The sequence below is a fragment of the Plasmopara halstedii genome (genome assembly GCF_900000015.1).
Source record: "Plasmopara halstedii genome assembly, contig: Scaffold_2061, whole genome shotgun sequence".
NCBI lineage: Eukaryota > Oomycota > Peronosporomycetes > Peronosporales > Peronosporaceae > Plasmopara > Plasmopara halstedii.
Window position 1 is genome coordinate 252,720 of NW_020188969.1, and position 10,895 is coordinate 263,614.

A 10,895-nucleotide genomic window follows, 5' to 3' on the forward strand; every position below is an offset into this window, starting at 1 on the left:
CATAGGTTCAATATATTGTGTGGCCCGCAAGGCAGTTGTGCGTGGGCCCACACAATTGCGTCTAACATTAATACACTTATTTCTGCATTTGCACACACAAGCACACATCACTTCTACCTCTTCCATTTCTTATATCCTTTAGCATCCGATGCTCCTGATTAAAATATCATAGTAATTAGTGCGATCAAACTCCGTGAGGAAGGTTTTTTTTGGACCGCTAGTCTCACGTTTAATGTCTTATTATTGAAATGATAATATTTAGTACCATTTTTTAGCTCGCTTGAAAATATATGTTCACTTTTAAATTAAGCAAACTGTTTTGAGTACTCAAGACCTGGTAAGTAAAGAATTGTTGGTGAGCCCATCCTCTGTCCATCAGCTAACGCAAATGTAATAGTCAAAGCTTCGTGCATTCCATTCATTGTATTTCGTATTCGTTTGTACTAGCAGACATAGTCTAAGGCAAATTAACTGGGATATCGATATATTGTCGAAATTGGTGTTTGTAAGCCTACATGTACCATAATCTTTTACTTGACTAATGAACAGCCTATTCTACGTGATAAGTAAGCGTTCTGGTTTGGTGTCACGACATCGTATCTGTTCAGTCACGAATAACCTCTTTAGTGCATATCATGTCACCTGCCCCGTTGCGCTTTCAGACGTGCTATAATACCGTGAAACATCATTTGAGCATCAATAACGGTACCGATGAGTCCATAAGTCACAATGAAGTTTGACCAAATCTTCTCGATCGAATGTGCTTGAAGATCGCAGTTGATTTACAGGCGATTAGGCATACTATTATAGTGTCCATCATTATATACACATTACACCTGCATAATTGTACGAAAGTCAGTGTTGGTAGTAATGAAGTCGGTGGATTTTCGTATGGAGACTTCCACAGGATGAATGGACAATCGTCTGATATTAAACAATACAGCGCTTTTATTACTTAACTTAGTAAATACACATATCTAGTATCAGCTAAAAATCGAGCTAGCTCTATATTTATACAACATAAATGATTCAAAATCGAGATAATTATTTATATACACTGAGACTCGGCTCTTCGGTGGATCTACTGGTAGCCCAAGCTGTACAAATGGACGAGCACATATGTGCGCACGTGTGAGACGTGTCAAAGGATAAACCCTCTCAAAGTGCGGCGGCGCCGCTGGTCAGTTTACCGGTACTTTCCGGGTGTTGGCAGTCCACGAGTATGGACTTTGTGTTTAGCCTGCCGAAGAAATCGGTGGGCAACACGGGCGTGGTGGTCTTTGCGGATCGTTTGAGCAAGTTGGCTCATCTTATGGTAGTGCCGAACACCATCGACGGTGTGGGCACAGCGACGCTGTTTGTGGATCGTATCTTTTGACTACGTAGTCTCCCGCAGTCAATTGTCTCTGATACAGATCCACGCTACACCGAACGTTCTGGTCTACAATTTTTAGTGGGCTGGGCACCAAGTTGACAATGTCAACAGCGGATCATCCGCAGACCGATGGTCAGGTTGAGCGCGTGAATCAAGTCGTTGAAGACCGTTTTCGCAGCGTCTGCGCCGAAACGCCGAAGCGCTGGAGTGCTATGCTACCACTCGTCGAGTTTGTTCAGAAGAAGGCAGTGCGCTCATCGACCAACTATACGCAGTTCTATTCGTCGCGCCCCGCTGACGCCGCCATCCTTGGTGGGGGGAACCGAATGCTAGCTGATATCAGCCCCCTCACTGTCCGTATAAAAAGTCAATGACTTATTGTTTACTAGACTGAGTGTTCTACAACGCGTTCTCGATGCGATGGCAGAAAGCCAGGACATGCAGAGCAAATATGCATATGAAAGAAACAGAGGAATTGTTGAAAACATGGATGTCGGAAACCTAGTTTTATCAAATAAAAAAACGTTTTTACACATGCAGTCTCTGCTGTCTTCAAGATAAAGCTCCGTTCACAGTTCATTGGACCTTTTCAGATCGTGGCCAAGTGTAGACGCTAATCTTTTCGAGAAGGATGCGCACCTCCCCGGTTTTGTTTATGTGGGCTTGCTTAAGTTGTACCAAGATCCGGCGCAAGTGAGCATAAGTGTTGGCGCCGAGGCGGCGCCCAAAGGCGCTCGGCCACTCAGGAGCTAAACCACGCGGCGCCAGGCGCTCCACCGTCGCACGAAGTGACGCATTCGTCTACTCGACGACTAGGAATATGCGGTAGTCCTCAACGTGAGGCAGTCGGCACGCAAAGGGCTTTAAGATCTCGAAGCCTTCTGTAAAGCGGAATGCGCCCTCGGCAAGATGCTCGACGGGGTGTCGATGACGATGGACTTTGCCCTCCAGAGCTCGAAGAGCGTCGCGAGTCACAAGATGGGGATCGACCAAGTAGTCATCGTCCGCCGTAAACTCTTCCCGATGAGAGTGGTGGCGTCCGCTGTCATGTGGAACGCCTTCGCCTTGTGGGTCAACGTCGCCGACTGGGGGGCGTCAGGGACGCTAATGATCAGACAGATTATGACGCTCCGCGTTGTGCACTCCACCCTTCTCGGCGGTGCCCAGGAAGTCGGAGGGCCATGAACTGAGCTCAAGCTTTGGACCTGAGCTGATGTGGTCGTAGACTCACCCATGTGAGAAGCCAAAGAGCTCACGGGAGCGTGATGGATTATTCTATGTGTCGCACGGCGACAACAGGTAGGAAATTGGCGTTGCGCCTTGAGTTTGGCAAAATCAAATCGATGATGGCGTTCTACGCGCACAACCACTTCCTTTTCGTTCAATTAGTTAGGCAGCGAGGAAATTTCTCTCCGCCGTCTGCACCCATTGCTCAAAATGGCCCTCATTATCTGCAGCGGCTTCGCCAGGGACAAGCATTGCAGGAATAGTCCACGTTGTGGGTACAGGAGTGCCTCCTCTTTGAGCTTGAAGTTTAGTGCGGTGCCTATCCATTAGGATCTCTTGACGTACTGAGCAGCGAGCTCGGAGAACTTTTCGTTGGTCAAGCTTAGCTTGTGTAGTGGCTAGGGGCCCGACTACGTAAACATCTAACGATCAAGTGATCGCGTCTTTCGCATCAGTAGCGGGATCCGCCGAGCGAAGACCGTATTTCACACTATGGTTAGGACCAAACGTGGATACGAACGCATGAGAGCCGCCCTGCGGGCAGAGTCCAAATGCTGCTCTTGTGTCTCGTCAAGGCGATTGGTAATAAAAGCACTTTTCCCAGGAGTTGATAGATCGAGAATATTCACGGTGTCCTGCTTTCCGTGGAGCCGCAGACATATTGTCTGGAGTTGCCTGTGTACAAGAGATGAAGAAGAACTCTGTTTGCGGGGCCCAGAGAAACAGCTAGACTGGGTATTTTCCGTGTCGTAGACAAAGAGATCATTAAGCATAGATTGTTTTAATGGCATAAAGGTGTCTCAGACACGCGACCCTCGTACGAGGCGACACTTAAACGTGAATTGTGGATACTCACGATTTTGATGGGGGAGAGTGTAATGGGGTTACACGTACCCTGGTATAAAGGGGTGGGTCAAACAATATGGTGCGACCGTACAATGGTGCGGATTAAACAAGTCAGTGTAATCACACAATGGTGTGGCTACACCGTATCAAGAAGCCGCTACTTGGCGGGATTGCCAGTAAATTTGCATTTAAATCAGGTTTAACTATCCAATTAGAAAAACCTTAGGATTTATATACAGATGACCCTGCCGCAAGTAACATTTTATAGTTTCATTTTTGAACGGAAGTACGCCTTTGCCTTGGTTAAGGTTTTTATGTACTCTTGCAAATAGCGGATTGCGATCCGCTACACTCGTATCGGTTCTGATATAGACATAAGATCGGTGACCTAAGCTTATCTTCTATCTAAGCAAAAAGCTACGGCAGCCCTGCTGCAGGCTTTCTTTGGTCCTCCTAAGGCTGAAGTATTCCGCCGGAGCCCGACGAATCTGGAAAATGCAATCATGATTGCATTGCACTAGGACTACTGTCGGCGTCAAATATGTGGTCAATCTATTAACCCGATGAATGCAGTGTTGCTGCTACCTGAATTCTGGAGCCAATGGATCTTAGGGCGGTGACTGTCCGTAAGCAATATGCTTGCTTTTGCGGATATCAACAATTCGGTCACATCTACTTGTGAGGGACGAACCTCTTGATACCTCTTGATACGTTTTTCGTCCTTATGATCCAGAGTTACGTGGTACCAATAGCACGAGGCGTTCGGGAAACGCCGGAACACAGTAGATGCAGGGCGGTTTACAAGGGCAGTTATTAGCTTTTGTGAGTGTGGTGGTAGAAACACGCATGAGGTTTAGCTTTGTAAGGTTCGTTGTCCTTCGCTAACAAGTTGGAGTAGTCTCCTCGTGGTCACAGCGAGTGTGATGGCTAACGGTTCGTTTAGGTCATGATTGACTCCGGCGCGTCGCGCAGAAGTAATGTGTTGCTTAACGCGATTTCGTGCTTTCGAATGCACTAGATTTGAGCAATGGCTTTTGGCCACTGATGCGATGGTTGCCGCGAAAAATTATGGTTCGTCTTCATCTGAAGTTTGAAGACTTCAATTTGAAGTAAGTATTGATAGTCCGTGAGATGGACGAATGGAATGACCTGATTTTAGGTATATTGTGGCTTGTGAATCACGAGCTATGGCTTGATTGGCGATTGAAACCGATCGGGAGTAATTAGCCTAGATGCACTATGCACCAGAATAAGCGCTCAAGCACTCGGCAGTCGGATGCTACTGAAAATGATCCACACTTCATAGGCATAAGTCTTGCCACTTATTTTCCTCAGGCTCGGGAAGATACGGCGTTGTATGGAGTGGCCGCGTGAAGTCACTCAGGAAGTGTGTCGATAGGTCAAGTGGTTCCTAGAACTGGACACATGAAACTGAATGAATCGCTGGAGTGCATGGCGATTTGCCCAACGGAAAGAATTCATAAAGGAGAGATGCCGGTTGTTGCCGCTTTCAAGATGAAAGAATGCTGACGACAAGTGTGTAATGGAACGAATGAAGATAGTCGTTATATTTTAGGTCGAATTAATTGACTTTGGCTGGATATGCCAAAAATCCTACTTATACATTGGTTGGGTCGGATTTAAATTACGCATTTTTGTTTGACCGTCTCTGTGGCTATATCATCTATTCTCACAGCATACTGTTCGAAGTAATGGGGGTGTCAGTCTCTCATATAAATCAACAATGTCAGTGGCTACTGAACGAAGTGCAACAGAACATGGTAATTGTTAACTCCTGCGTCAAAGTGTATGACATCATTGTAGAAAAATGATTAATTAGCTTCTGGACACAGTCCATCAGTTCCCGACCAAGTTGACGAATGCACAAGAACTTAAAGCAAAATCAAGTCTGCGCTGACCAATGCAGACAATTTCGTTTCAATTACCTAGGGTAGAAATGTTTCTTTCCACGTCAATGCCCAATCTAGCGGGTGACCCTCTTTCTGCCTTAAAGACCAATAGCACGACGCGTTGTTGCTTTGTCTACAGCAGATTATGTGACCATTTGACCTTTAGTTTTCCAGAAGAAAACGATCTCCTGTTACGCTCTCGAAGGGCTGTATGCTCAGCAACAGCGTTTTCACAGTAGGTGGCCTCTGGGCTCCCACTACTTTCCAGTCGAGGCTCCATTGATGGTGAGCAACCCTCGCATTCTTATAGCTAGTGGACGCTGTCTGGAAGGCGATTACCATGTCTGGCGTTTTGGCTGCTGGTTCCATGCCATCCATAAAACTAGCGATATACATAATCTTTCTAGCCGTGACAAGTTCTTCATGAGACCTGTACTCTACTAATTCGTGCTCTATCTTCATCGAGAATGCAGCCATCTCGCAACTTGGCCGTGTTATTGACGATAAGCGCTACCATTAAGTGCTTCCCAGTAAAACGAGTGTTTTTGGAAGAGCCCAATCGCGAGCTTAGTATTACGGGCTTTTGTTCGTCCGTATAAGTCGACTTGAAGATGCACCGATATTTGATCGCCTGAACCGTTTCGGAGAATTTTTTATCGTGGAGGAGGAAACTCAGCAGGTTCTCACGGAGCAAATTCGTATGCCGTACTATCTGTTACAGCACACCCTGCAGTATTGGTCTGCGTCATATTTTGTGTGTGCGAATGGAAACTAGATAGCCATTACCACGCAACACACGTACATTATTCTGGCTCAAATCTCTGACATGTGGATCTAGTAGAAGTGCCTGTCGTTGAAGTCTATTTTGGCAGTTTAGAAACAAGTGAGTGTATTACCCATTTTTTTCGCAAAATGTACCTAAATACCTGAGAAGCTCTCGGCTCCATTCTGTGATGAAGGGCATCAAAACATCCTTTGTGCGTTTGTGTATAACATCGGATGTACTGACGGTCGGAATATCTCGAGAGATAATTGTAGCTGAAATGAAGTACGCCAATCGGTCCAGGACATGTTTGACGCAGTATATGGCGAGGTAGAAACTACCACATCTTTGTTGCACGGCACGGTCAGTCTTCGCACGACGCGGTAGCTTTTAATTCGGACGACAGACAGACAGCGATGTACCATGATGTACGGGCTTGGACCTAGTCAAATCTGTGATGACTTCTTTTGCAAGCAACGTTATTAACTGCATACCCCACTCTGCTTTTCGGCTACTATTCATATCGTTATATTGGAAACAGTAAATTACTTTGTACTTACTTCTAGTACACGAAACTTTAGTTTGAACGTCCTTTGACCTGACCTTCGGTATCCACAGAAGCTAAAGGAGGCTTCGAGCGATCCTCCAATTCACGTTCTTCAAAGTGATTGTTAAGCATTACACTTAGATCATTCGGACTGTTACTGCACAGTTCTCTTCGCCACATGCAAATCAATCACAACACGATCTTGAAGGCTTCACGTCTGCGTTCCGTGTATTATCACTTGTAGGTCTAGTTGCTTCGTCAATGCAACTATAATTGGACGTCGTAAGCTCACATGTTTTGTGTCGCGCTTCTGGAGATCTCTAATCCAGCACTTATCCGAAATATTTGCTTATGTAATTATAAACATCCAGTTCAGAAAAATATCCTATCCCACTATACTGCGACCAGCCAAAATTAAGATACCGACTTGCCCTGAAGAAAGTACTGCATTAGTAATAATACTGCCTAATATAGATTGCACACAGCAAAAAACAAATGTATGGCTTTGTATATTACTCTCTGGCAGCTGACATTTTTTTCGAAAATTCGGGACCATATATTTCACAGTACAAAAATTTATACTGTACAAATCTTCAAGATGCCTTTTTTATTTTGTGCATTCCGATTCGCTTGACTCTCTACCGAGTGGGTTGCGTCATATACAATGGACATGTCCAATACCAAATGTGTCGTGGCTCTATAAGCATATGAATGAAATCTACATGTATGGCTAAATATTTTAAACTCTGGCAGCTGAATTTTTGTTTAGCAGATTCGAGACTATATTTCACTATTCGGAGTACAAAAGTTTAGGGCTAGCGTTCATTTGAACTTCAAACTTTGATACCTCTTTTATATAGTGGATTAATGAGGATGGGAGATTTTGTGCATAGTCAGAATTGAGTATAGAAATACTTATATAATAAAGTAGATTGCAACATATTTGGTAAGAGATAAAAACTGAAAATCAATTAGACGAATATTTGATATACCTGGTAATAAGCAAAGCAAACAGTCTATCATAGCTTAGGCCAGATAATTATCTTGATATACATAAATACTTGAAGATGCTATTTCGTAGGATGTCAGAATATTGTTTTGATTCTGTCCACAAATCTCTCAACCTACGAAACTCACTACATTCAAGTCTAGAAGTTTATCCAGAGAGTTGTAGATATTGATTTTTATATGCAGTAGATAATTCTCTTACTCATCAATGGAAAAAATGCTAGTTGCCAAAGCTTTAGAAAGAGTGATAAATTTATTTTGGTCAGCTCAAACCGATTTGTTCGTACTTGATTAACGTGTCAGTATCAATCATCAGAAAAATCTTCAAGATATCCAGTTTACCTATGCATAACAATCTCTTATAGGGATATCTAAACCTACTCCCAGTCTGGCTAGTGTAGGAACAATGCATTGAAACATTTTGAGAGCTCATTACTCGTTTGAAAGTGACCTACCAATTGGGAAGATGAAGTTGTACAAAAGTTGTTTGTTGACTGCTGCCTTGCTGCTATCAAGCCTTGAAGATGCATACACGACCGATCAACCACGGGAACAAAAGAGTGATAACGTCTTAACGGTACAGAACTCAAAAGTCCGCTTCCCTACAGACGAAGAGAGATTTGTACTGCCGAATATTTTCTCGCCTATCAAGGCCCTGGTAGATCCAAAACAGGGCTTGCAGAAGAAGGTGGCTTCGCTGCAAAAGGCCATTGAGCGAAAAGAAAAAGTGGTGAGTTCTCTGAATGACCAAATCACAATCAATCGGATAGAAAGAACTCGAACGATAGACATAATAAATGTCTATCAGTTAAGGATGAAAAAGAAACCATCCGCCGTTGCTGAGGAGTTTATCAAGCAGAATTTAGATAAGCTTGAAGAAAAACTATCCGACATCGACGAAAAACTAAAATCGCTTAAAAATCAACTTGATGGCCATGAGGAAGACATAGAATACCAAACGCTGGAACTTGGTCACCTTGAAAAATTAAAAAACCAAGATCTTGATCGTAGAACGTATAAACAGAAGCTTCGCGGAGTCAAATCGGAAATAATAAGTGCCAAATTGGAGTACAAAAATAACAAGCTGAGAGAGACAGACCGACAGAGACAGACAGACGGACAGGCAGACAGACAGACAGACATGCATGCGAGAATGCCAGTGAGAGATAGTGAGAGTTAGGCGTTGGATTAATGTGCCGCAATCTTTCACAAAAATGATGTTCATGGTATTTACTGTCGATGTGTTTGCATCATAAATTCCGAAGTCTCGCCTTTGATGATGCGTTTCTCGCCATCGAAGATAAATCCTTCAGTCAGTAACGACGGGCATCAAGAGTAGATAAACTGTGGTAGCATCGCTTTGGTGTTAAACATCGCGACTCCGAATTCGACAATTCACCTAGAAATCCTTTAAGTTGTTGAACTGAGTTTGGGATAAATAAATGTAAAAATTATTGACACTTCGATGATAAGTTACCTGAGCAGACTTTTAAACATTCATGCCTTTAAATGAAAAAAATATTTTTTTTTAGGAGCTTTATCTTAACAAGCATGTTGCAAGTCAAACGACCGGAAAATGAACATGGAAACCACCTGAATCCTTTTTAAGAACACACAGATGGACGTTGGAGTTAGCACACTTGCAGAAGCAATCTGTTGAGTCACTTTAAACGAGCAAAGTCGCTAGAAAATGAGTTAATTAATAGACAAATACCAATGGAAACTAGATTTTCAGTCTGACACGCAAGAGAGTCAAGACTCTCTTTCTCAGCCATACATGATGCAATCTACCGTTCAGAAAATGCTTCAAAAGTAGTCACGAAGCCGAATGAGCAGCAATTTGTTCAAGCTGCTGTCAGACTTCATTAATCCAGAATACGACAAACGTTTTGGGGTGTCTAGTAGACTAATGCTGACGTCACAGTAAAAAAACACCAACAGTGGTATACTCTCCACAGTTCCGCTTAACTTGACAATTCGTTTCGAGAACTCGCGTTACTTAGAAAATCGCGATGCCGGTAAGAATTTCGACATGATGTCGACCAGTTGATCCTCAAACGGTTCGCAACTCATTCTGATGATGTTGTTATCCACGCGATAAAGGATAAAGTGTGCTATGAAGTCGATGTGATTTAGCGTCCGCAGTGTGGTCATAATTTATTTTAAAGCTAATTGCCGACTTTTTGTCAACCTGGATCATGAGGCGGTTATGCTAACTTTTGCCAAATTCACCAAGCAGGAAGCAAAGCTACACAACGTTTCGAGTCGTCGGCGCCAATAAGACGTACTCAGCTTCTGCCGATAACAATGGGACCGTTTGTTATCGCTTGCTCTTGAAAATTGCTAGACTACAGTTGAGCTTGACTTAGACACCAGACGTAGAACGATGTCTTGCTAGCACCCCAGTTTGTGTCACTGTACGTCGCTATCCTTTGTGTCTTTCTCATAAGCTTATGCTGATCGCTGCTGTTCCCTTCAGGTACTGAAGGGCACGGATCGCAGCGTGCCGATGCATCTCCCAAGTCTGGACAATTTACTGTGAGAGGAATCACGCTGGAACACTGATGTCTGGTCGTGTAGCATTGAAATTATACAGCAAAGATCCAATCACATAACGGTAAAACATTGCATTCTCAAAATTACGATGCTTCTCATTCGTTTGAGATCTTTTGAAACGGAGTTACGCGTACCCTGGCACAAGTCGGTGTATTCACACAATGGTGCTGCTACACTGTAACAAGAAGCCAGCACGAGGCGGGAATGCCAGTAGTTATGCATATTAATTAGGTTTGACTATTTAATTAGGGAAATATAAGGTTTTAGATATTTGCGGCTCTGTCTCAAATACACGGATAAATACAGCTTTAATTTTGAACGAAAGAGTATATTTGCCTTTTGGTACCCTTGAAGGTAGCGGATTGCGATACCGTCCTACGGGTTCGGTATAGAAAGTATGGACGGTGACTTAGCTTAGTTTTCTCAAAGCAATGAGCAACGGCAGCCCCACTGCAATTGGTTGCACTCTTAGTCCATCTACGCCTGAGTTGTTACGACTGATCCTCTGAGAGAATGGAGCATTTCTCCTAATTGCCGCAGAGCACGCAGAACTGGTATAATCAGCTGATGTCCCTGCTGCCCCATAAGGCCTTCAACACTATGCTTTGTGTTGAAGTGGCGTCGCGTAATGAGAGCTAGACGAGCCAACTGACTCGACGAATG

General features: G+C 43.8%; 1 protein-coding gene across 1 annotated transcript; it reads left to right on the plus strand.

The window, feature by feature from the left end:
- Positions 1-8,142: 8,142 nt before the first annotated feature.
- Positions 8,143-8,756, plus strand: PHALS_02576 (uncharacterized protein; the record flags this gene model as incomplete). The annotated part of the gene is made up of 2 exons (XM_024716982.1): positions 8,143-8,683; positions 8,746-8,756. The coding sequence occupies 2 exons, from the start codon at positions 8,143-8,145 to the stop codon at positions 8,754-8,756; spliced, it is 552 nt and encodes a 183-aa protein (XP_024582526.1).
- Between the last annotated feature and the right edge of the window lie 2,139 nt (positions 8,757-10,895).